Source organism: Astyanax mexicanus, chromosome 12 (genome assembly GCF_023375975.1).
Source record: "Astyanax mexicanus isolate ESR-SI-001 chromosome 12, AstMex3_surface, whole genome shotgun sequence".
NCBI classification, from domain to species: Eukaryota; Metazoa; Chordata; class Actinopteri; order Characiformes; family Acestrorhamphidae; genus Astyanax; species Astyanax mexicanus.
Window position 1 is genome coordinate 36644961 of NC_064419.1, and position 27553 is coordinate 36672513.

The 27553-nt window shown below is 35.8% G+C and overlaps 1 protein-coding gene across 2 annotated transcripts in view; it reads right to left on the reverse strand.

Moving 5' to 3' along the window:
* Positions 1-1844: 1844 nt before the first annotated feature.
* The window catches only part of prdm6 (PR domain containing 6), a 43493-nt gene continuing 17784 nt past the window's right edge, over positions 1845-27553 (reverse strand). The window contains exons 4-8 of one of the 2 annotated variants that reach the window (XM_007260803.4): positions 26489-26616; positions 21094-21218; positions 14674-15016; positions 9206-9382; positions 1845-4344 (exon numbers count right to left, since the gene is read on the reverse strand). In XM_007260803.4, coding sequence (XP_007260865.2) covers positions 4230-4344; positions 9206-9382; positions 14674-15016; positions 21094-21218; positions 26489-26616 — 888 coding nt within the window. In that variant the 3' untranslated portion in view covers positions 1845-4229. Of the gene's footprint in view, positions 4345-9195; positions 9383-14673; positions 15017-21093; positions 21219-26488; positions 26617-27553 lie in introns of both variants that reach the window. The other variant, XM_022670394.2, reaches the window with a different exon arrangement.

Genomic DNA, 27553 nt, shown 5'->3' on the forward strand with positions numbered 1-27553 from the left:
GAGCGAGTAATGTCGGTCGAGCCAAGCTAAACAAGACTGAGCCAGAAACGTTAGAAATAATGTTGATCTAACAATGTCCAGTCGTTTCCTTGTTTTAGCTGATTGTCAGCGATAACTGAGCAGCAATTGTTTTACTCTTTCTCTCTCTATCTCATGCAGCTCTGTACTGATTTTTCTCCACTGGACGTGTAAATGGCTTGAGAAGTCCGAATGAAGCACTCCCTTTTCAGAGGCTGCTAAAAGAGCCAGAGCGGACCAACCTATCCCAAACCTATCCCAAACCTTTCCCAAAAAAGGGCACTTTTGAATGTTTTGTTTTTATATCTTTTGTATGATCTGTTCACTCTCTTTTTCTTCCGTTTAGTTTTTTTGTTATTTTCTTTAAGGGGGGTGGGGGCGCTCGGTTGAAAGGTGTGCATGGCGAGCCCTAATAAATCAGAGCGTGAGCGAGCGAGCGGCGCTGAGTTCATGTTCTGTAGGTCAGATCCATAACCCCCGACAGCTGCCCGAGCCGCAGAAACAGAGGCGCTCTGGGACGTGACCTTCCACACAAACACCACAGGGGCCAGAGCCGGAGCGCTAACCTCCGACGCCACACTGATACATCACCGGCTCCTAAAGATGGATTTCATGCTTTGCGCGAGAAAAAGCAAGGGAGAAAAAACCATCACTGTTGAATGTGTATTGTTTCTAGAGAGCATCAAACGGGAGCTTGCCATAAATAAACAATGGAGATAAAGAAAAGAAAACACTACTGTGTGTGGAGCACTATACTGCTTTCAGTAATGGTGTGATTTGTCCATCACAGGTTATACTTTCACAAACCACACGCTGGTCATTAGTGGGTTGGCGTCATAAGCAGGAACCACATGGGGCATTGGGTTGTTCAATGTCCAGTAAAAAAAATTAGACCTATAGGGTGCGTACATACAGTACCTACCTTGTTTGTTCTCGACTTTGGGACTTTTGGAGTTTGGTCTGAACAAAAATAGCTGGTGTCAAATGTGCCGAACCATAAGACCAAAAGGTGGGCTCAGTCCAGATCAACTAAACCATGGTCTGGTTTGTTTTTGCAGTTTAAAAGCATTTTTTTGCATCAATCATTCTCAAACTGTGGTCACTGTATCCCAATGCAGTATGCTAAATGGCCACATTAAGTTTACTGCATGCACAAACATATTTATCAAAAGTACTTATCATAACATTTGTTTGTGATTAGTTTTAACCCGTTTAGAGCCCACACTTCCATTCTTTCCTCTCACAACTACAGTTACTGTAGTTCTAGAATGATTCGTTTTACAGACCCTACAGTAGAACCTTGTGGAACTCCACAACTTCCAAACATTTATGCATTAGTATCAATCACTGCTGAATAATTAAACTACGGTTAAAGGTGACACCATGTATTGTATACACCACCATAGTTGACTGCAGCATCTTGCACTTATGCTATACATACTCTGTATAACAATCTAATATTTTGTTATACCACCTTTAGCTTTGATTGCATCTCGCATTCACTGTGGCATTGTTTCAATAAGCTTCTGCAATGTCACACGATTTTGAAAATCCAGTGTTTCATTAATTTTTCATCAAGATCTTGCAGCAGCATTGATGATGGTAGAGTCTGACCACTGCACAAAGCCTTCTCCAGCACATCCCAAAGATTCTCAATGAGGTTAAGGTCTGGACTTTGGTGAACAATCCATGTGTGAAAATGATGATCTCAGACTCCCTGAACCACTCTTTCACAATTCCAGCACTATGAATCCTGGCATTGTCATCTTGGAATATGACCGTGCCATCAGGGAAGAAGAAAAATTAATCTATTGATGGAATAACCTGGTCTATATTCAGTATATGCAGGTAGTCAGCTGACCTCATTCTTTCAGCACATACTGTTGCTGAACCTAGACCTGACCACCATTTACCCCACATCATTTACTCAGTTAAATCCAGGTGGCGACTTTTTTTTGACCAGGAAGTGTATATAAACATTCACAAAGTGTGCATCATGGCTTCACATAATGACCTTGAATTTATTTTGTTTTTTATAAATATAATTTAAGGTCTTTAAGGCTTAGGTCCCCAGCCAGGTTAGACCTACACACTTTACCAGTTGCTTCATGAGCAAGATTGCTAACACTACTATCTCTATCCCATGTAATGTGATTGAAGATGTCGCTCTAGATGAGAGCATTAGACAAATACGTACTTTCTCAACGCAACACATTGTAAAGATATAAACTACAATGTGTAGATGCAGTAGATGCTCCTCAGTGGTCCTTTGTCATTTCTGTTTATACAGTGAGACAGTTATCCTAAATGAAATGCCTTCATATACACAAAGAAAATGCTGAAGTGGTTTATGTTGTTCCAGGCTTATGTTTACACGGTCATGCAGTTACTTTTCTCCCTCAGGACGACGGAGAATGATTTAAGAATTTAGGAATGATTCCCAAAATTAAAACAACGCACAATCCAGTAGTCCCCTTCGTCTCCGTTATTGCATTATTCACAAAAAATGCATTGTGTTTCTGGTTGAAGCCCATTGTTTATTTAAAAAGGCAAATGTTGAAATCATGCAAACAAGAGTCAAATGTGGACGAGACTGAGCTCGTCACACCTTCCAGAATGTTAGTTTTCTGAGACACAGCACAGGTAATGATTATCATACACGTGATACTGCTTTTAATACAACCGACTCTTTGTTCATTCAAGTTCATGAAAAACAAAGTCCATAGAGGTTTAGAAAAGGTAATACATCTTGATTGAGTTACTTTGGTTCAGAGGTAAATCAGTGTGATCTTTTCATTTTTTTTTATTCAATATATTTTTGACACTCTGTCAAATACTATGTTAAATAATCTGAGACTGAGCTGCTCAGTCTTTTGTGTTTTTGATTAGCAAAAAGTATGTCAAAATAAGGCTATGTACATTCTGGATTTGGAAAGATAAATCCTCTGCAGAGTCTGGCAAACAGATACTGTACTATTTGTCTAGGAATAATGATATTAAAGATTCTTTCTGAAAAAAATGCAACATTCAGTGGCCACACACTCCAAATGAAAGGAGCACGGCTATAAAAGCAGTGTTTTTTTATGAATGACAGAACAGCCTCAATTAGATATATATATCACTTATGTGCTTTTCTCTTTCTTTCATATATAGCAACAGGGTTCTTTTATTTATTTATTTATTTCATTTCATTTGATTTTTTTTTTCTTTTGCCATAGACTTAAATAAAAATTCTCCATAATTACATTGTGGAGCAATATTCAACCCAAATATTAAATAATGACAGTCAAAAAGTGCCAAAAAGCATGATATGAGAGAAATATAATTCAGAATTTACATTTTATACAGAATATTCCTTTGTTTTTGGTGAAAACAAAAATTGCTTCCCTCAAAAATCTTGTTTCTTAACTGGTGCGATTATACAGATATTCTGCATTCTCGTTTTTTGATGAGTGTCCATTCATGCACCCCTCAGGTCTCTTCACTTTGGTTTTATTGTACAGAGTACAAGAAAGACTAAGAAATAAAGTAAAAAAAAACATGTTTTGGTTTCTTGTGGGTGAGTGTAACTTTTATCAGTTTAATATTCTGACTGTTTGAGGCTACATTCAAAAATTACAACTTCATTACTTCATATTTTCCTATTTGGTATAGTAAAACAGAAATGCTTTTATTTTTCTAGTTTTATAGTTTCTTATTTCACTTAGGTGTTTTATTTCTAATGAAATGAAGAAATGAAAACCTAGAAACTTGCCAAAATGAATAAAAATACATTTCTTCAATACTACACCAAATGGGAAAATTATCAAGCAATTAAGTTAATTTTCTATTTTTTGAGTTTGGCTTCAAGTGGTCGGAAAACTAAACTGATAAATCTAGGGTTATACTCACCCTTGTGCCTATTTCATAAAGCTTTTGTGCCTTTTTTAACAGAACCATGATTCTCCAAGTCATGAATAAATAATCTTGTCTTGTTGTTCTAATACCCCCTTACCTTCAATTTTCCGTATTCCCCTCCCATCCCCTGCCACGTCCAGTCCCGTATCTGTGTCAGGATCGATAGCTTTTAACATCTTACTTATTTTATTACTGCTTTTGGTTTTCTAGGGCTGATTGAGAGTTTCTCAGAGGAAATCTTTGGTTTTGCTTAAGTGTCCGTGACATTTAATCATGATTTTCCCTCGCCGTTTAATTCCGGCTCGGTCAATCAGCTAATCCACCTCAATTGATTCGCTGCTCTCGCTGATGGGCTTGCACTCGTTGGGCATCCGCTGGTGTCTGCTGAGCTGCGTGGCCTGCGTGAAGCTCCTATCGCACCGCTCACACCTGGACACACACACACAAAGCAGACAACACACTTAGTGAGGCCATCAGACGTTGCGTCTCATCCCGTGCTGCCTTAATGACAAGTGACACTTGAAAGTGGCTGGGAATCTTACTGGGCCAGAAAGGTGTAATTGCCGCCCACACCTAAGGGCCTTGATGCCGATGATGGGCGAAGGCTCAGACGCCTCACAACACAGGGACCCTGTCAATAATCTGAGAGGAAGGGGTGCCCCAGGAGAGGCCTGTCTAGATAAGGCCTCGCATCATTGTCACTTACAATAGATAAAGAACAAAAAGAGATTTTCAGGAGGCTGGCTATCAAAGGGGAGCATCTCCTGATGGCTTGTACTTCACAGCCATGAAAGTAATAATAGCATGCACGGCGTGTGGAGGAGTGGGGGGGGGGGGGGGGGGCTTGTTCAGCTGGTTGTACTTTATCTCTACTAATTCAGAATGGGCCGTGTCTTCAGGGATTGTCTCACTCAATGCTACGAATGTGTAGAACCAGTAATAAACATCTCTACGTTTCCCTGGTTTTAAGAATTTCGAGTCTGAGGTTTGAGTTTTAAAGAATTGGAACCATTTGATATTACACAGACATGCAGTATAGTATTGTGTCCCATGACTTTTGCCATGTCCATGGTAAACTATGCATGTGGGGTCTCTGGATTTAGTGGATGTGATTTCTACAAAAGTTGCTTGTTTGATATAATGGACAATTCCAGCCAGATTCTACCAGTCACAATCATTATCACCCATGATGCTTTCCACAGTGGGTAACAATAATACACTCAAGGTTCATGCTATAATGTGTAATATTGGCACTGCTGTGCTGAGGTGGCAGGCTGAGTGCTGTAAAGCAGCACAGCAGTGCTAATATTACATGTTATAGCACGAACCTCGAGTGTATTACTGTGATTATATCACAGTTCCATTATCGCTGTTTAATAAAAAAAAAATATTTGAGAGGACAAGAAAATACAATCTGTTTGGTTATAAACACTCCGCGAGTTAAAATAGTTCCAGTGCTGCTCTGTTTGTAGCTGCGATGTTTGGCTTGTAAGCGCTGCATCATTGCTAGGTTACCTGTATATGGCGGAGTATTACGTGAAGAGCTTCGGTTACAGTGCATTACCGGCTGATAATGTCACCAATAAACAGTTTCCAAGCATATAAAAGGGGCAAATATGAGTATAATTATATGCAAACTCAGATCTGGTCTGTTTTGGAATGTGGTCCCTCAATATGTATATACATCTCTGAAAAAAAAAAATAAGAGACCACTTAAAAATGATGAGTTTCTTTGATTTTACCAAATTTAAAACCTCTGGAATATAACCAAGAAGAAGATGGATGATGATCACAAGCCATCAAACTAAGCTAAACTCTTTGAATTTTTGCACCAGGAGTGTCATAAAGTTATCCAAAAGCAGTGTGTAAGACTGGTGGAGGAGAACATGCCAGGATGCATGACAACTGTGATTAAAAACACAGGGTCCACCAAATATTGATTTCTGAACTCTTTATGTATATGAACTTTGCATTATTTGAGGTCTGAAAGCTCTGCATCTTTTTTTTTATTTCAGACATTTCTCTTTTTCCGCAAATAATGGTAAAACCAGAGAAACTGATTCAGAAACTGAAGTGTTCTCTTACTTTATTCCAGAGCTGTATATTTGTTGGTGTAACAATGCACTACCACTTCATGTTAGAATAATACAGGAAAGTATATTATTAAGTTCTGTCCTAACCTGCTAAACTAACCTGTACTTTGCAGATTAGTGCACATAATACATACCTTATAGTGTTAGTGTGTATTATGCAATTGGGACACAGCCTGTCTTATTTTTTTTTTTAAATAGAGTAAATAATACTTAAAGAACTAATAGTAGTTATGTTTAATAACCAAGTCCAATTACTGTAGTGCCCATCACCTCCCCACACCCACCTCACACCGATTATACTATGCACGAGAGCAATTATCGAGTTCATCAGCTCACAATTGTTGTTTATATTCCGTACTCTAGACACAGAGCAGCTGAGCTGGAACACCAAACTTGCAGTTGATGTCTTACAGTGCAAAAACACTCCAGCTTTCCACAAAGAAAAGAGGAAATGCCAGCCTTATTCTATCAAGCACATCAGCTCAATGAGAATAACTCAGGCATATTGATTGACTAAAGATTTCTGTGGTGTATTCATTAATGTCTTTGTGTGCCTCTTCCTCTCTGGAGCTCCTGAAGTGCTGATGACACATTTGTGTATCGCCGATTGCTTATTAGATAGCTGATTTGTTACTGGATTGCTCTGCTCCAAATAGCCCACCTCCTCACACTGGAATCGCTGATCAGCAGCTTGAGCGAGTGGGATGATAGAAAGACTTTCAATGTGACACAGAGGTTCTAATTCTTACATATCATTTGATCTCTTTTAAATGACCAGCAGCAGCCAGAAAAACGTAATTTAGCTCTGGAAGCGGTGCATTTTTCAGATGTGTTTTATTTACTTGTGGAATGTGACAGACCAAGGCAACAGCAGCTTTTTTCCAGTTTTCTCAATTCCAGTGCCTGCATCATGATTATCAGTGAGTTTAGTTTTCACAGTTTTTCTCTTAATACAACGGTTGCCATTTCTGTTTTTACGTCACATAGTTATTTGAGTTCATCTGTTCTGTATTTGACTTGTTAATTTGGACTGGAAATGTAGCTCTTACTATATATCAGCCTTGTTTAATATTCTTACTGTCAAAAATGTACCTCAAGTTTGTTATTTATTTTTGTTTTGTTTAAACTTACTTATTGTTAACTGTATCCCAGGTTTTAATGTATTTTTCTTTTGTTTAAATGTACTTATTGTCGAAAATGAACCTCAGGTTACCAATGTATTTGTCTTTTGTTTAAATGTACTTATTGTCAAAAATGTATCTCATGTTGGTCATTTATTTTTGTTTTGTTTAAATGTGCTTATTGTCAGAAATGTATCTCAGTTTTGTCATTTATATTTGCTTTGTTTAAATGTACTTATTTTCAAAAATGTATCTCATGTTGGTAATTTAATTTTGTTTTGTTTAAATGTGCTTATTGTCAAAAATGTACCTCAGGTTTGTCGTTTATTTTTCTTTTGTTTTAACATTCTCACTTTCAGAAATTACTATAACTATTTCCACTTAATCTGCTGAAGTATACAACAATATACAATGAATATACAAGTTGAGAATTCTGTGAAATGTTGTGTTTAGATGTACATGTAATACTTTTCTAACTAGGCTTCTAATTAGGATGTTAATCTGTGTAAAATTAAACAAAACCCAAGTACTGGTATTCATTAGTATTGCTTGGGAGCTTTATTGAAAACTTGACCTGTGTTTGGTGTAGGGAAAAGGGCTGGAGTCAGAAAGGTCAAATGTAAGTAACAGCCCATTGACTTTTAAAAAATCCATTAACCGCTCTGCATGTTCAACTTGTTCAGCTTTTTTGAGAAATCTATGTAGGCCACACAGTGCCTCCCACAATCTGAGAGCTTTAGCTAAAATGCTAAACCCCAGACCTAGACAATAATATTTTCCTCTCATAAGTTGTGGCTGAAGGAATGTCAGTTCTGTCAGTAGTGGAAATACCATGATGGGCCAAATGCAACCAAACTTGTTAAATAAACTTTTAGTGGTTTAAGACATGTTAGCGGAACTGACAGCTGAATATTCATACTAGTTCACACTGGCTATATTTGTTGTTGTTTAATAAGTATAAGGTCATAATCACAATGCTGTGCCCTTTGGCCCTGGCAACTTTTTAAAAAAATATTTAAGATTTTTTATTCTTTTGACTCAATCACATTTATAAGACCTTAGACAACACAGAAATCATATTTACCCAGCTTAATCACTTTTTATTTTCCATGTTTATTTTCAGTCATAAATGTGCCCACCCTGACACAGCAATCTGAACAACAGGGTGAATTATGACGGGGGGACAATTTTAGCAAAAAATAGCATTCGATTAAAATTCTGTTATTCTGTTAGATACATTTAGATTTTCTAAAATATTTCAATTACCTTAATTTTCTACTACAACAGGGTGGACAAATTAAGATTAAGTTGTCAAAAATGTTGAGAATAGGACAACATATGTCAAATAAGCAATTGCAAGGAATAATAAATAGCAATCTGGTGGAAACACTGAAAGACCAAAATATGTACACACATTGTGTTCAGTCTTTTTCATTTAAATAGAGTTTTTGTTTTATTATATTCCTCTAATTTGGTATTATTATATTGCTGTTTCTACTTAATCTGCTGAAGTATACAACTTAGTATTTTAGTTGAGTATTCTTTGAAATGTTGTGTTTAGATGTACATGTAATATTTTTTTAATTAGGCTGTTAATTAGGCTTCTAAATAGCATGTTAATCTGTGTAAAATTAAACAAAAACCCTAGTACTGGTATTCATTAGTATTGCTTGGGAGCTTTATTGAAAACTAGACTCATTTAGATTTTCTAAAATATTTCAATTACCTTAATATTTTACTACAACAGGGTGGATAGATTAAGATTAAGTAACATGGTAATAATATAATAAATCTTGAGGAAAATTAATTATTAATTGCTTAACATTTAGTGGCAAGTGTCTTCACTTCCTTAAAAATAAAACAATGTGAAGCATGTGATGTCACTGATGTCAAAGGTTACTTTCTTAAAGGGGCGGGGTTAAAAGGCAGGTTTTATTGTTACTAATCCTGCAGTTGTATTAAGTATAAGCAACACACATTTCTAGAACATTTAATATAGTATTTATAGTATTGTAACATGAAAACACAGTGTTATAAAATGGGGAAGAGGGAGCAATGGTACTCACTGTTACTTACTTGAATGGCTTCTCCCCGGTGTGTGTGCGGATGTGGTTGTTGAGGGTGGTGGCCCCGGCGAAAGCTCGTCCACAGTAGCCACACTTGAAGGGCCTGTCACTGGAGTGTGTGACCACGTGGTTGCGGAGCTCAGAGGGCTGGGAAAAGGACTGGGAGCAGTGTCCACACTGATACGGTCTGGAAACACACACACACACACACAAGCAAATCAGTGACATCCCACTGCTGTTACCATGGCAGCCTGACCTCTCATCAACAATGGGGCAAGGAACACAGTTTGGGCCATCTATCAATATTTTGGCTGGCTGGTAGCGCTGCTCCGAGGGCCAGGATTTCTTCTGTTTTTCAGCTTGTGAGCGCGTAGCTACAGCTGTAATGATCTCTGTTAATTATTAGCCCAGTTCCAGTTAATCATGGAGAGCTGATAACAAATCACAAATGTATCGACAATTAGAGCCAACAAAGGAAAGCACTTACAGGCGTAATTAGATGAATTGACAATTCAACTGTGCCATCAATCACGTTATTTATTTGGTTCGAGGATAAAGAGCGAGAGAAAACGACTGAAATGAAAAATTCACCTGAAAGTTCACAGTCATTTTCAGGAAAGAAAAGAAAAAGAAATATAAGTGCTGTCAATCGATCGAATAAAAAAAAAAAAATCAGATTAATATCAACAGCATTCTTTTCTTCTTAAGACTGTATGTGTGAGAGTGTGTAAGAGTGTGTATGTATGTGTGCGTGTGTGACAGAGAGAATGAGAGTGAGTTATGAGATTTAATCCATATTTCAGCATAAATAAACTGTTTTTTTTACATTCTGATCTTGACAGTAGCAATTCCATGTTTACATTCCTAAATAAAACCGCTAATATGTCACTAGACACTGTCAAAAGCAAGTGTTACGGAAAGAAACTGCTACAATGATAAATAAATGTTAAAGATAAATGTTACAGATGATAAATACAGATTAATCACCTGCTTTAATATGTTAATAAGTTAATGACAGCACTAATAATTTTATATTGGATCTATATTTTTTTAAGTATTGGTATGTTCTCTTCTGTTGTTTTTTTGTATACAGCTCTGAAAAAAATAAAGAGACCACTTCAGTTTCTGGATCAGTTTTTCTTATTTTGCTATTTATAGGTATATGTTTGAGTAAAAAGAACATTGTTGTTTTATTATATAAACTACAGACAACATTTCTCCAAATTCCAAATAAAAATGTTATCGTTTAAAGCATTTATTCGCAGAAAATGAGTTCAGAAATCAATATTTGGTGGAATAACCCAGGTTTTATGCATCTTGGCATCTTCTCCTCCACCAGTCTTACACACTGCTTTTGGATCACTTTATGCCTTATACTCCTGGTGCAAAAATGCAAGCAGTTCAGCTTGGTTTGATGGCTTGTGATCATCCATCTTCCTCCTGATTACATTCTAGAGGTTTTCAATTTGGTAAAATCTAAGAAATTCCAAATTTTTAAGTGGTCTCTTATTTTTTTTCCAGAGCTGTGTATAGATGTATATTTATATTGTTGTATATTTCCTGATAGTTCTGTTCTGTCTTCTGAACTGTAAAGAATTGCACTGTAAATTAACAGTAAAATAATTTTAGCAGAGCTTTCAGCATTTACTGTTGCTTTTTTGTTGTGTGCCTCTACTTTACAATGTATTGTAAGTAAATGTTTTATGTGGAATAGCTGGAAAATTGGTGTACTAAGCTGCTAGCTGTAAAAAAAAAACAACCTATAAAATCTAAATTGGATGAGGTATTTAAAGTAATTTGAGGTAGTCCTGCTGGAAAGGTCTAAACACTGACGGTGAGTGAGGGTCACTCACATTATGAACATAAATAATGCCAGGAGCCAATAAGAAAGATATGCTTTTTTTGTGTGATGCCCAAAACATGTTAGATAACCTTATTTTTTAGTGATTCTCACAATATGGATGAAAACTCTACCCAAATAAAGTGAGTGAAAATGTTTTACTTTAAAATTAAGTAGATTCTAAAGCTTATTTTTTCACAGTTAGTCACTGTAACAAGGTAACTCTTATTTTAGGATTAGGACGGTACCCAACATGCTTACTAGTCCACAGCAATTTTCTATATTTGATTAAAACAGTACATTACTGTTAGAATTTCTCAGTAAATTTACATCAGTTTGTTAGATTGTATCTACAGTATTTAGTAATTATTACAGTTTTTTTTTTGCACTAAATATTTACCAGCATGCATTTCATACAGTTTCTCTGGCCTCTGTGACTGAAGTTTTTCTGTTGGGAGATGCATTGATTGTGAATATTTTAACATGATAAATGTGTGCCGAGTATTTACTACAGCAGCACTTGTGATTAATGTCAACATATTGTTTACTGCCGCACTGGGCCTTGGTGCGGCACAATATTAGAGATAAATAGCTCACTGAAGTTGGACGACCGCATATGTTCTAAAAACATGCACAACCAAGTGGGCCGTATAGAAGGCAGTACTGAATATACACTCATCTGTAGAAAAATGGTCTTGTTTTTCCCAGAAGGAAGTGTCGGATTGCAATGATATTTGGAATTAAGGTTACCAGGTACAATAAATGATTAAAGATTGGGACTGATATGGGAAACTCTTGGTCATATTTATTGAGTACACACTAAATACAGAATCAACATGCCAAACATCTCTGAATGGAGTTGTAGAGTTTTTTAATGGAGTCATGTGATAATCCATTCAATTCAAATTAAATATTTAAACAGTTCCTACAGATTTTTGTGGTAGGATTTGAGTGTTAGCACGTTAAACACCATTCCACACATTTTTAATCAGGGATAGTTCTGGCAATGTGGTTGGCTATGGTATAGTATAGGGCTGCACGATTTAGACAAAATATCTAATTGCGATTTTTCCACAGAATATTGCCATTTACTCCATTAAACCCTAAACCTGTATTAGTGGTTAATATATCTATCAAATATAATTCTAAACTTCTTTCCACATAAAATATTACTAGGGTTCTCAGATGAAATGCTTTAAAAAATCATAAAAAATAAAATATTTTACACGCAGCTTTTATTTATTATTGGATACCTAAATGATAGCAGCTCCTGCGAAAACAAAAACGAATCACGTCTATTGAAATTGCAATTTCAATTAAAATTGATGCCACTATGAGCGGAAGGTCGCAGGTTCGAACCCCTGATCATGCAGCTTTGCCATCTAGCTGCCGGTGCTTAGAGGGAGCACAATTGGCCCTGCTCCCTCCAGGTGGGTAGAAGGCGCTCTCTCCCCACATCACTAAAGGGTGATGTCCGCAGCACAGGGCGTCTGTGAGCTGATGTATCGGAACTGTGTCGGAGTCGCTGTGCTTTTACTATTGATAGCCGGAGTCCTAATAAGTTGGTTGGGTAATTGGTTCTGCAAAATTGGGCAGAAAATGGGAAAAAATTTAAATAAAATTATTTTAAAAATATTATAAATCGTTCAGCCCTAGCATAGTATCTGTGTCTTCAAGGCAAGCCCTTAAGATTGCAGCAGCATGTGCACAAACCTTGCCCTGTTGGAACAGCGCACCAGAGGATGTGTTGTATGTGCTGTACATATGCAATATTGACAATAAAACTACTTAACTTGTCTTGACTTGATTTGTTGGTCGCCTCCAAAAGAAAAAAAAAGACAAAAGCGTGATTCTTCAGTGAAATTTACCCAATACTATTCTGAGTCATTCCACTCCACAGTCTGACATGGCTACCCACCAAGTTTCATTCCTAAAATTTGATTCCTTTTGGGTACAAACTTTTTTTTTTGACGACGAGTGCAAAATGAAAAAATGACAGTAAATCTGTGCACATTCTTACAGAGTGCCTCGTTCTTCAGTAAATCAGTAGATCAGAACTAAGAGTTGGTATATTGGTGTTTGTAAAGCAGATCAACACTGTAATTAATGGCCTCTGGAAGGCTTTGCTCAGAAATCGAATGCAACAAAATTAGGACATCACAAGCCTTGACTGATGTACTTAAACAAAAAACAAGAAAAACACTTTTTGCTCAGAGAGATCCACAAAAAAATATACGCAAACCCCCTTTTTTTTGTGATGATACTATACCACAGTAATACATCCACTCTGAAATGTACATATAAAACAAACATCAATAAATATGTATAGGCCCAGGCCCATAAAGCATAGCTGAAAGCATTTTAAACAGATTCACAGGGTCATTTATGGCACTGGCTTCGACTCCAAATACCAACAGATCCAGATTCCCTTGTTCAGCTAAATTTTATCTGCACCCAAGGGTCATAAAGTTTAATATTGACAAGCGCTCACATTGACTTCAACTCCTAGGGTATCCCAGCAACATTTTTCTTCTGTATGAATATTAGTTTATTGAATAAGTGGCATCTGTTTTCCTCTGCATCACCGTTGGTGTGGGTATTTCTTCGTGACAGCGGCAACTGATTTATAGGTCTGTATGCACCCAAGAAAAATAGTGCTAAGCAAAAAATTTCCAATACATGCTGGTCCGTATTTAATTAGGTTTAGAGATGTTACACACTGCGTTTGAACCCTAAATCCACAAAGGCTGCTGGAGCGGAAATGTGTGTAAATTGTGGTTTCTACACTTTTTCTACAGTTTTATAGAGAAGATCCATTGTCTATCCATGGTTTCCTGTCATTAGATAGTCAGTAGCAATGACTGGTTAGAGATAATTTGATAATATATATATTATTGCTTATTGTCATGCAAAAAAGCATATTTTCAACAAAAGTCAGTGTAAAAACAATTTATTATCCTTTATTATCCGTATTAAAAAAAAATGTTTCATTCATAATAAAATGCTGACTTTTATATGTTGTCAGATTTATTTTTATTTGCATGACAGCAACAATATGCTCTTTGGTCTTATAATATCTGGCTAATGTAATCCAACACATGATGTTTGGTGGATGTTTTACACTGTACTACAGTTTTACTAACCAAAACAAATGGGTTTCAAAAGGGGTATCTGTATCGGCAAACTCTATAACAATAAATAAATAGTGCTACACAACACCTTAATATACTGAGTTTATGCATTTTAAACAGTATATCTATGAATCTGTGGATGGCTTATTAAAATATAAATATAGAAACATTGGTTATACTGATTTACAAGCCAAGAATGACTAATAATAATGTAATAACTTTGCAGCCAACACTGACCTATCAGCAGCAAGCTCAAATCTGAATAGTTTTTATTTATTTACAGGTATAATTTATTAGAGAGAGTCTAAGCACAAACTTTCTTTAAATTGAGTCCTTTCTAAGAAAAACCATATAACAACCATTTCTCCTCAATTTTATTTTTCAGTTATCAGTTATTCTTATTTTTCTTTCATAATCTATTATATTCTCATATTTTTCTGATCAAGATACTTATAAAATAACTTAACATATTTATAAGATATTATATCGGGAAAGGGTCGTGGTTACCTGTCAGGGTTCTGTGTGCACACGTGCATTTGTAGAAGAATACGCTGAGTGAAGGTCTTAAAACACTGGCCACACTTCCACAGGTGCCAGTCGCTGAACTCTGTGTTAAGCTGGCTGGTGGAGGTGGGGCTGGCCAGCACTCGCTGGTTCTTGGCGCTCAGCTGGTTGAAGCCGGACTCTGTGCTGCCTGTCTTGTCTAGGAGAGAGAAGGTCCGAGAGCAGGGCGAGTGAGGGAAGACCATGGAGCGCTGCAGAATGCTGGAGGAGGATTTGGACGTCTTGCTGAAGGGCTGCAGGCTCTCCTGTCGGGACATGGCCTCGATTACAGTAGATGGCACATTCACTGTTCAGAGAAACACAAAGGCAACATAGAGGAGATGTACTGTATGTTCACAGAACAAGAAATGTGGCAGAAAGATAGAAAAAACTTAAACTTAAAAACTAGTTATCCACCATTTTGAATTTTTTATTTTTATTTTAATGGATAATTGCACCGAGCGTGCGGAAGAATCATTTTAAACTGGGCAGGTGTGATGCGGTCTCCTTTCAAAGTGGATGAATCTGATTCCAGGTTATGTTTATTCAGAAAGAGAGAGAGAGAAAGAGAGAAAGAGCGCTAAGTCAGAAACTTCACTTCAACTACACACTTTGCTTTTACTATGAATAAATAAGCTACTGAGGTCTGAGTCTCCCCTTCTGAAGTCTCCATTGCTCCACCAACCGCTCACATTCAGTAAAACTGAACCGGATCCTTTTTAAGAGGCTGTACATGGGATGTAAGTACGTAAAGACGTGTGACGTGGCCAGAAGTACTCCCGCAAAAAGAGACCCGACACCCCAGTTTTTAAATGAATATATTAGGCTTAGCAGAGATGGATGTTCCAGCAAAATGGTACCATTAGACACAATATTCCTTTTGCACTCAGAAATGCTACTCCTTTCAGTTTAGAAACAAAATAATACGGACTGCCACTTTAATTTTTACGTTTTTTTATAAGCATGATATACGTATTATCCTCTTTAAAAAAAAAAATAAAAATTACCCAGAAGGAATCAGTTAACAGGAGTGAAACGTTGAGGGTAGTCTTGCCAAACTGTCATGGAGTGATTTAAAGGGGTGACAGGGTGCAATCTTCATTATACGCACTTTTACAACCCAAGGATATGTTACGAGGTCCTGCAAACAGTAGCCTAACCTTTTCTGAACACACAGTCTAGTTTAGTATTTCAACAGGACAATGCTTATCCACATACTGCTGCGATCTTAAGAGCATGCCTTAAAGACATATATAACGTACCCTGGCCTTACAGGACATCATTAGGAACCTCTACAACTAACTCCATGTGGAAATGTATGGATTATTGATTTACACATCAGTCTAAATCTTTTTTTTTATATATATAATTTTATTTCTGATTTTTCCCCATTTTCTCCCAAATTTATACGACCAGTTCCCTAACACACCCATTAGGACTCCCCCTATCTCTAGTAATGCCCCAACACCAGGAAGTCATCCACGCCTTGTGCTGAGCGAAAGATATGAGGGGAGAGATTGTGCCGTCTACCCACCCAGAGGGAGCAAGGCCAATTGTGCTCTCTCAGGGCTCCAGTAGCCGATGACAAGCTACATGAACAGGATTCAAACCAGCGATCTCCTGATTATAGTGGCAGCGCTTAGACCCCTTGTCTAATCTTTTAACGCTTATTGTTCCTGGTAATCTTGATCTTGCAATTTGACTCTTTTTACTACTATTTTTTAGATGTTAAGCATATTTTTATTTTTTTTGTGACAGGTTTACTGCCATTGTCTGTTTTACAATTAGTGGAGCTGACATGACTTCATGTGTAGTTTTAATAAAACTACATTTATCAAATTATTTTACAGACAGTAGTTTCATATAGAGCTTTATGTATAAAAGGGCAGAGCCAGTTTATCTCCAGTTTAGACAAACCACATTCCACATTCTTTGTAGTGCAACACGCTGAGCACACAAACATAACATTACCAAACTGTAAGATGAGACCTGTGGGAGAACGGCTAGGCCTTTCTTATTTAATAAAGCAGACGCATCCAATGCTATAAAACATGAATTATGTATCTCTGGATTGAGTTTTAATGCAGGATGTTGATTTCTGCAGAGCGTCAAGGTAAAGCAGTGTGATTAGAGTTAGCACTGAAGTTAAAGGAGCAACTAGGGCAGCGCTGCATGGGTATTTATTTATAGACACAGAAGTCATTGTTGACCACTTTGAGCTTCAAACTATTTTGTGAACTACGCAATTCTATTTTAGGAAATGCCTCACTTTTTTGTGCAACAGTTTGTTGCTTTGTTTTGTTTGTTTTGTTCTTCTTTTTACATATAGATCTTCACCATAACCTGATAGTAGCCAAGACAATGCACTCGAGAATACAGTGCTGACCGCCCACAACTGAAAATGAACACAGTTAAACAAACAAACTCCAATCCAAGTGGTTTGAGAAGTGACATCAAGGCTCATTTTAAGCAGCAGTGTTTAGGATTATTTATTTTAAACTGAAAGCAGTAGTATTCCAGATGGAGAGTAGGAGTGTGCCATATTATATTGTACACAATAATATCGCCAACATTTTTGAATATTGTAAATTATATTATACCCCATAATATTGTGCCATATCACCCACCCCTAATTATCACATCAGGGTACTACTTTTTTGCTTTTTTGAAAAATTCGCACTATTCTCATTTCCTATTATATAGCTACTAGAGAAAGATTATATCTGCTCAGTATCATTTATTTTACTTTAATCCTGGATATATAAAGATATTTGGACTGCATTTTTAGTGTGATGACATTCTATCATTGACATTGACTTTTACAAATCTGATAAAAATCTTGCATTTTTTTTAAATATCTCAGTTAGGGCTGTGCCATATCATATCGTATGCATTATTTTTTGCATTGCATTATAATATAATTTTAATTGTTGCAAAGCCAAATATATTCATTGTTAAAAACAGAGTGGTCTGGAGTTTTCTGGCCATGTATAATGTCTTTCTGACAGCTTTTGCTGGTTACCTGAGCAACTGTGGCACTATCAATGGGACAGATACAAGAGCTACTGCAAACATGGAGATACCAGAACAGCAAAATCTTCATCTACTCATTTACACAAATCGCTGATCCAAAGAAATGCAGAATTAGAACTGAAGAAAGCTGGCGAGCTAGAAGTTGCACAGAGCAATTACACTTTATCACCAGAAAGGTCTTCAAATCTCCAAATCCCCCAAATCAGTGAAATATTGCTTTAAATTAACTCAAAAGTCTTGTTACTGTCATTTAGAAACACTATACAGATTTCATCTGAAAGCTGTTTAATGAACCTGAGACCCTGTTTACACCTGGTCACTTTATAATACAAGTATCTACACTAAATACTTATCATATTTTAACCACATGCATTAACAATTGGTAGTCAAATGTGTCTCTATTTAGTCAGACTAAAATCTGTGCAAATTAACTTGTCGAGCAGCAATTATAACAGGTGTTTCAGTTGTAGTGGAAGGAGTTTAGGTTGTAGAATGTGTCTTGGAAAAACTGTTGTGTTTACACTACTCTAATAAGTCTCTAATTAGGGCTTTGTATTGGCAAGAACTCATTGATACAATACTTATCATGATACAGGGGTAACAATTTAATGTATTACAACACTGTAAAATATGCGAGATGTTACGATTGGTTAATTTTTTGTTTAAGTTTTAGGCAAAGTGTCAGTATAAAACATAGACAACTCAAATATTTTTTTTTTATATCTGAGTAAATAAAAAAATGACATCTTTCATTAAATCAGAAAAGAGAGATCTATCTTCCGCTATCTAGTGGTCAGAGTTTAAACTCAACACACAATAACCTAGTCTGCGTGTTTTTAAAATATACTGGGCCCTATTTCAGCAATCTATCACTGGTCAATTGCAGATCGTGCAGCTGGATTTAAGTGGCTTCGAACACATAATAAGCATGTACTAATTCTCTTAGTTAATCCTGGGTGTGTTTTGGGCGTAACATGAAATAAACCAATCAATGTGTCAACTGTCATTCCCTTTAAGTGCCAGATGAGCTCTGACTTTGGCGCGTTGGTATCTTAACAGCGCAGCACTTTGTGCGTCTCAGCAAAGGATACTGACCTGCGTGCTCATGCTGTGAAGATACATCAGCAGCTCATTTAAGGGAGCAGCAATGTTATTTTATTCTTTATTCAGTTTTTTGTTGAGTTTTTGTTTAATGAGGGGGGTGTATGCGTGCTGGGCGCACCTATAGAAATGGACTCTGACTGTTGACTGTTGTCTAGGTTCATTTCAGTCAATGGAGCACCTGTGTTTTCTGCCGCTAAAATACAAACACACCAGAAATTTACCTGAACACACCTCACTTCCAGACCACAGATATATTCCTAAACTCTGATGGTGTGGGCGCAAGGAAAATAGACTGTTGATGGGGTGTAAGGTAGCAAAGAGCTTGATTGATTGGATTTCTATACATTATAAATGTGCCTTGGGTGTGTTTATATTTGCATTTTACGTGGTCTGACCTTATCCAGATATAATACTGATATTCAAAACACATGAAGGGAACAGGTATATACTGTAGAAACTTTGCAATTAAAGATAGATACCCAATGAAGATAAATAATATAGAGCATAATTTCTTTTTGGTGTTATGAATAAATACTGACACTTATATAAGGTTTTCATTGAATGATTTCATATCCAATTGTATACTTAATTTTTTTTCTGTAGTGCAGCCCAGCATTTGCAACAGCATTCTGCACTGTGTGGTGCTTTTTCCTTTCAGTTACAGAGATGCATCTGTCAAATGATACTGTACACTTTGGAGAAGAGTTTGGAGGGAAGGCGAGTTGTCTAAACACAACAGCAACCAGACTGAAGTCATAAAACCTCTCTCATATAAACACTAAACTGTCAGACTCTGTCAGATGTCCAGGCCTTCCACTGGCCAATGGGCTCAACAAACACTAGACCTAACTGTATGGGGTAAATGCTGGTTTACGTAGGAAAAAATAAAATATTGCCTCAAAAGTCCATCCAAAAACATTCCGGAATGCATCACAAATTCCTGCGGGACTAAAATACAGTTCACCTAAAATGCACCAACACTGTTAATCTCCAACATCCATATTTGAAATACAAAGCAAGATTTATATGGCAGGTAAAAAAACAGAGAAACTCAAATGACTTCCACTACTGTAAACTCCACTGACCTACCACAAAGTCTCTTATATGAGAAAGACTAAAGACTAAAGACTGTGTGGATGAACTGGACCTAGAAATATTATCACAATATTTTGTGTTGACAAAACTCTGAAAAACTTCCTATGAATCCTGTATTCATAATGCACAATAATCTACATTATATATAATGTTATATAATATATATACAGCTCTGAAAAAAATAAGAGACCTGATTTTGCTATGTATATATATTTGAGTAAAATGATCATTGTTTGTTTTATTCTATAAACTACAGACAACATTTTACCCAAATTCCACATTAAAATATTGTCATTTAGAGCATTTATTTGCAGAAAATGAGAAATGGCTGAAATAACAAAAAAAGATGCAGAGCTTTCAGACCTCAAATAATGCAAAGACTATTATTATCATATTCGTAAAGTTTTAAGAGTTCAGAAATCAATATTTGGTGGAATAAGCCTGGTTTTTAATCAATTTTAGTTTTTGTACATTTTGGCATGTTTTCCTCCACCAGTCTTACACAATGCTTTTTGATAACTTTATGCCACTCCTGGTGAAAATATTTAATGAGTTCAGCTTAGGTTGATGGCTTGTGATCATTCAGTGGTTTCTTATTTTTTTCCAAAGTTTTATATTGTTAGTATACATTATATACTTTGTACATAGTGCTTATATAAGCCTCCATAAAAAGTAATTATAATAAAGTACATAGTGACATACATAACAATTTAGAAAGTATAAGTATGTGACTTCATAAAATAAGATGTTTATGAGAGCATTAAACATACTAAAATAAGGCATTTAAAAACTTTAGGAACTTACATACTTCTACTTATATGTTACCCAAACAGCACTATCACACAGTGCATTTTTTAATCTATTTCCTACACTCCTACAATATACTACACATCAGAAAAAAGTATTGCAATGTGTTTTTTTATATTGTGCAGCCCCAATAAAATCCTTGATCCTTGAAAGCTTCTATTAATCATTATACAATAAACACCTCCCAGATGCCATCATGTGTTTTTAAAAGTTATAAATGCTTATCTATTTTGAATAGACAAAGAATCTACAGTAACATAGCATTCTCTCATGTATGTGCAGTTTTACAGCAGTGGTGGTTTAGTGAATGAAGCACTGTCTGCTTGTCAGAACGGTGAGACTTACAGTTTTCATCTTGTGCGATGCACTGCAGGGGGATGCCAAAGAAGGATGTGTAACTGTCATTGTACCAGACAAGGAGCTCGGTTCCTCGTGGAATGTCCATGCAGGCCCGGTAGAAAATACACGATCTGATGGAAAAAATGATCACAGGTTTTAGTCAACTTTTATGCATTTTTTTTTTCATTTAAAGTACTTTTTATCCATTTTATTTTCTTTGATGTAGGGTTTTTTTTTCATGTCTGCTGCCTGGATACATTGAATAAATGTTGATTTAATTTATTTTAGCTATTTTAGGCTAAATGGCAAAACTGCCTAAAAATATACAATTTCTTAAAGTTTAGATTTTGTTTTTTAAGCAGTATAGCAATTCCAATTATTCATTCAATATTTAAAGTTGTCAAATAATTTCCTCTCCACCATGTCATCTTGGGATAATACAGCTCCTTTAAGAAAGTAACCATGTGACATCAGTGACATCACAACTATCACTCTGATTTATTTTTGTTTTTAAGGTACTAGAGAAGCATGTTGAATGTTCAGCAATTAATCATATTAATTCTTCTTAATTTTTTTTTTATATTGTCTCCAAACTTAGCTGAGATAAAGCTTGAGCTGTCCACCCTGTTGTTGTAAAATATTAATGTAATCAAAATTATTAATATTTTGGGAACTTATTGTTTATTTATTTTACATAGTACAATATAATTCAATACAAATACAATTTTACATATTCCTTTTTTCAGTATTTAGCATTATTTACATACATTTTACAGCAGTATAAAAAATACAAAGATAACAGAATAATTAAAATAAATGCAATAAAATATCCACTCCTGAATGATTCATAGTCACACACACACACACACACTGAGCATTTAAAAAGTTATGTACAAATAAAAGATTGACTTTAAATATATCAATAAGTAACGGTAATACACATAATAAAATTCCTTACTGCATAATTGATGCACAACAGGGCCCCACTGCTTGTAATCAAAATTATTTATATTTATATATGATCAACTCTAAGCCAACCACATTTACATCAAATGCTATTTCTCACTGTGGTGCAATTTCCAATGACAGAGAATACAAATAATAAATATAAAATGATTAACTTGGGAATATGTGATTTCTGTGAATTCTTAAAAATACAATGATGATCAAAAATATAAAAAAATGGTAGTTTTCTTCTCATGCTATGATAATCATTAAAACAATTAATCCATCTTGACATTTATAGGAAAAAAATAGAGAAATGTTATAAAATAATTATAAAACAGGTCTTTTTTTACAGATTCGCAGCATTATGTTTGCCTGTGTGTCACAACAATTTAACACTTTAAAACTAACACAGGCCTCACGCTCACACTATAATGTTCAGTGTGTATACTCCCCTAATCAGTCCTTGACTTTCAAATTACTGTCATGTTACTGTTGGCAGACGCTCCGTGATACGCACAGAATGTATTCTCACGTGTTTTTTGAGTCCATCAGTAGAGCTCTGCTGCACTGGGATGGGGGGCACTACAAATATTTGGCAACAAGATCCTTTGGTCTCTGCAGAGCTGCTGAGGTCTGTGAATTTTATTAATTCTTTCCACCATGACACCAAAATAAAACAAGGGGCTAGCCCATAAATCAAAAACATCTCATTACCCAGGAGAGAAAAAAAAGTACACTATACCATGTACTTTATACCCTTGTAACAGTTCGTCTCTCAGTTTGGCTTCACTTAACATAAACACTGGAGCACACAAATAAATGTACTCGGACTAAATGACTCAGTTGGCCGCTGAAAGAGGGCTGTTTTCGGAGCGATGGGTGGTCTTGCACACTTTCAGAGGAGGGCGAACGAGTGTAAACGAACACCATCTCTTACAACGCTGCCGTCACATCCAAAATGTGCACAGAACCCGGCACCGGCCAAGCACATCAAAGGCCATTTTTTCCCCTCCGTCTTGGATAACATTTCCCGCGCTGACATGTATTTAGTATTGTGGTTGGATGACTCATAAAGACAACGGCGGGGCGTCCCCAGTGCAAGCGAAGTGAAGCACATGCCAATGGACATTATTGTCAGAGCAAAACAAAACAGCCAGCTCGGGGTCGATCAATCACAAGCCGCTTTGAAGAGAATTCCATTTAGATATTGCAAATCATAACACGCGGAACTCAATCCAGCTGACGGAGAGGACATCCCACCGTACGGCGTGCGAGGGTCGGAAAAACTCCCCACGCACGGCCTGGGCCTAATGGATAGTACTTGTGTACACAGTGGGGTCTGAAAGTGAGAAAAGTCTCACCTCTCGAGAACCTTAACTCTACTGTAAGCCCATACTGTATATCTGTTCAGAGCTTTAAGCTGTTACAGGGCCTTAGCGGTGAAATAAAACCAAAGTACTGCTTAAGTATTGCTCAAGTACATTTAATTCAACTATACCTTTATTTACATTGTATATCTATGCTGTTGCAATGTCTTAACAATCAAATGAAATTAAAGTACTGCTTAAGTAGACTCAAGTACATGCTTAACTACTGCTCAAGTACACTTAACTACACATTTATTTGCATTGTAGACCTAAGTTGTTGCAATGTTTTAATAATCAAATAAAACTAAAGTACTGCTTATGTATTGCTTAAGTACATTTAACTATACATTTATTTGGATTGTATACTTAAGCTGTTGCAATGTCTTTTTAATCAAATGAAACCAAAGTATTGCTTAAGTAGACCTAAGTACATGCTTAACTACTGCTCAAGTAAATTTAACGTTTAACTATACATTTACTTACATTGTATACCTAAGCTGTTGCAATGTCTTTTAAATCAAATGAAACTTAAGTACTGCTTAGTCCCCACTTAAAAAAATATATATATATAGCTATTTAGAGCTGTTTGAATATCTCAGCAGTGAAATAAAGCAAAATGCCTGCTTAAGATCACTTAACTCCAAGCTAAAGTACTTGCTTAAGCACAGTGTGCTACGCTGTTGAAGTGTCTTAGCAGTAAAATGAAACCATAGTACTGCTTAAGTAAACCTACGTACATGCTTAAATACTGCTCAAATACACTTAACTATATATTTATTTACATTTTATACCTAAGTTGTTGCAATGTCTTAATAATCAAATGAAACATAAGTACTGCTTAAGTACAGTGTCAACGTGTTTAGAGCTATCTAAGTTGTTGCACTTATTAAAATAAAAACACAGTACTGTACATGTTTTAAGTCCCCACTTAAATAAAAAAATATATATAGCTATTTAGAGCTGTTTGAATATCTCAGCAATGAAATAAAGCAAAATTCCTGCTTAAGATCACTTAACTCCAAGCTAAAGTACTTGCTTAAGTACAGTGCGCTACGCTGTTGCAGTGTCTTAGCAGTAAAATGAAACCAAATTACATGCTTAAGTAGACTCAAGTACATGCTAAAGTATTGCTCAAGTAAATGTAACTTTTAACTATACATTTATTTTTATTGTATACGTAAGCTGTTGCAATGTCTTAACAATTAAATGAAACTAAAGTACTGCCTAATAGACTTAAGTATATGCTCAAGTAATGCTCAAGTACACTTAACTATACATTTATTTTTATCGTATACCTAAGTTGTTGCAATGTCTTAATAATCAAATGGAACTTAATTACTGCTTAAGTAGACTTAAGTACATGCTTAACTACAGTGTTAACCTGTTTAGAGCTCTCTAAGTTGTTGCAGTGAAGATAAAACCAAAGTACTGCTTAAATACACTAAATTACATGCTTATGTGCACACATTAAAATTAAACCACAGTACTGCACATGTTACAAGTTCACACTTAAATACAATAAACATACCTGTTTCAATGTCTCAGCAGTGAAATGAAGCAAAGTTCCTGCTTAAGATCACTTAACTCCAAGTTAAAGTACTTGCTTAAGTACAGTGCGATACACGGTTGCAGTGTCTTAGCAGTAAAATGAAACCAAAGTACTGCCTAAGTAGACTTAAGTACATACTTCAGTATTGCTCAAGTAAATTTAACTTTTGCTGAGTGCTCCAAAGTGCTCCAAACTATATGTTTGGAGCACTCAGCAGTGTCATGATGCACATGTTAAAAATGTGCACACTTAAATACATTATATACCTATTGAGCGCTCTACAGTGTCTACTGCTTACATACACTTAATTACACTTGATTACATACTTAATTGCAGTGTATATATGTTTAGAGCACTCAGCTCTTGCACTGTTTTACCAGTGAAACTAAAGTAATGCTTAGATACACTTAAGTACAAATGTAGAGTACATTTATTAGAACTCTAAGCAGTTGCAGTGTCTTACAGGGAAATGAAATCAAAGTGCTGCTTAAGTACACTTAACTGAACACTTAAGTGCCCACTTAATCAAACTAAACAAGAGAACTGTTTAAGTACACTTAAGAAAAGCGTTACGTACATTCTTAAATACAGGAAATAACGGTTTAGAGCTGTACACTGTTGCACTGTCGTAGCAGTAAAATAAAACAAAAAAACTGCCCAAGTACACTTAAAGCAGCACTAGGTAGGATTTCCTTGATTTTTGATATTTTTAAAGAAGTAAAATTACAGCTTGAAACTCACTGCAGCACTCCATTGAGGTGTAATAGGAGGAATAGCGGTGCTCTTGTGTCTGTGCCGGAGTTCCTCCGAGCTCAAACCAGACTCTATATAATAAGTTTTCCGAGGCGGCCGCGACCAACGCTCACGATAACTGCGACCTGCTTTCCGACCTTTAGTTCTAACAGTTCTACAAGGACTACTGGTTCATTTTTTACAAACTAACAGACACTCTGGCAGAACCTGGAATGAGCCCGAATAGGTCTGTGAAAGCCAGAAAACGAGAAAGAGGAACTAATTCGCCTGAAACATTTATTACACTCTGCAACTGTAGGGGGAGCCCACGAGCACAAAATCTCAGTCCTACCTAGTGGCGCTTTAATTGCATGCTTAAGTACAGTTTAAGTACAGTCTATAACTATTTGGAGCTCTAAGCTGTTGTAGTGTCTCAGTAGTGAAATAAAACCCAAGTAGTGGTTAAGTACACTCAAGTAACTACATGCTTAAGTACCTTCTTAAGTTCAGTGTATAGCTAAATAGAGCTATATGCTCTAGTAGGGTCTTAGCAGTTAATTGAAACCAAAGTGCTGCTTTCGTACACTTAACTCTGTGCTTACATACCTACATAAATACTAGTTAAGTACATTTAAAATGAAAAGTGTCATTGTGAACAGTTAATAATGGTTGGTTACCATTATATATAGAATATCACCACCTTAATAGCATGTAGACACACACAGTACAGGGCTCATGCATCATATTGCTTATCAAAGCCAATCAATGAATTGAATTAGGTGGATTATTAAAAAAAATACTGTACCTGTACTGAACAACTGTCATGTTCTGTTCCCCACAGTGTCTGGCACAGCGGATATACCTCATCCAGCTCGACTTGCTTGGTTCATTGCCATCGATAAAGTGCAGTAACGTGCCCTCCTGGTCGTAGATCTGAGACAGAGAGTAAAAAAAAAACAGAGACAGAAATGTTTGATAAGTTCCTCAATAGACCCATTAAAGAAATTCTGTATTAAAATAGCTGAAACTCTCTGGGGATAACAAACATGTGTATCTGAACGTGGTTTTCCTTTGCAGTTTTTCTCCTTAAAACAACACGGTTCAGAAAAAGGTGAAAAAAGAAAGATTTCACAGACTAGACACCTGCATAAACATTTGCCCAATTTAACTCCATATACAGAGACCACACCAGGGACTTTAAAAATGTCCTAAAAACATAATTTTCATGACTAATCAAACATTACACTAAACACAGTACAGTTCTGTAAAGAATTGCACTAAATGGTGTTGAATATTTGTAATAAAATGAGCACATGCACAATTTGTACATCACTGGACGTGCATAAATGTCTTATTAATTAAATAACAACCACAGGTAGGTTATAACTTATCTGCCCAGTACCAATGTTCATAACACAGAGATCATTATTAATGTATAATCAAAAAATAATAATTTATACTTATATTGAGGAATATATTGAGAGTGGTCCTCATTTACAGTATAGCTGAGCATTGTACAGAAGAAGAGATTGATAACAGTATGAAGCACAAATTTAAGATTTATGAAAACAAGACTTAAATTAAAAAAATAAAAATGATACATAAAAATACAACTAGGAAAAAGTAAAACAAACAAACAAAAAAAACAAACAATAAAACCAAAGGGCTACCAATAAAACTGTCAGTAGAAAACTATAATAATTAGATTAGAAGAGTAAATATAATTAAAGTAAATATAACTAAAATATAATTTAAATATAACTAAAATGTGTATATTAAAAAACACAGAATACAAATTATTTAAAATTAAATAACTATAATAATAATAATAATAATAATAATAAGAAGAAGAAGAAGCAAAAATAGAGCA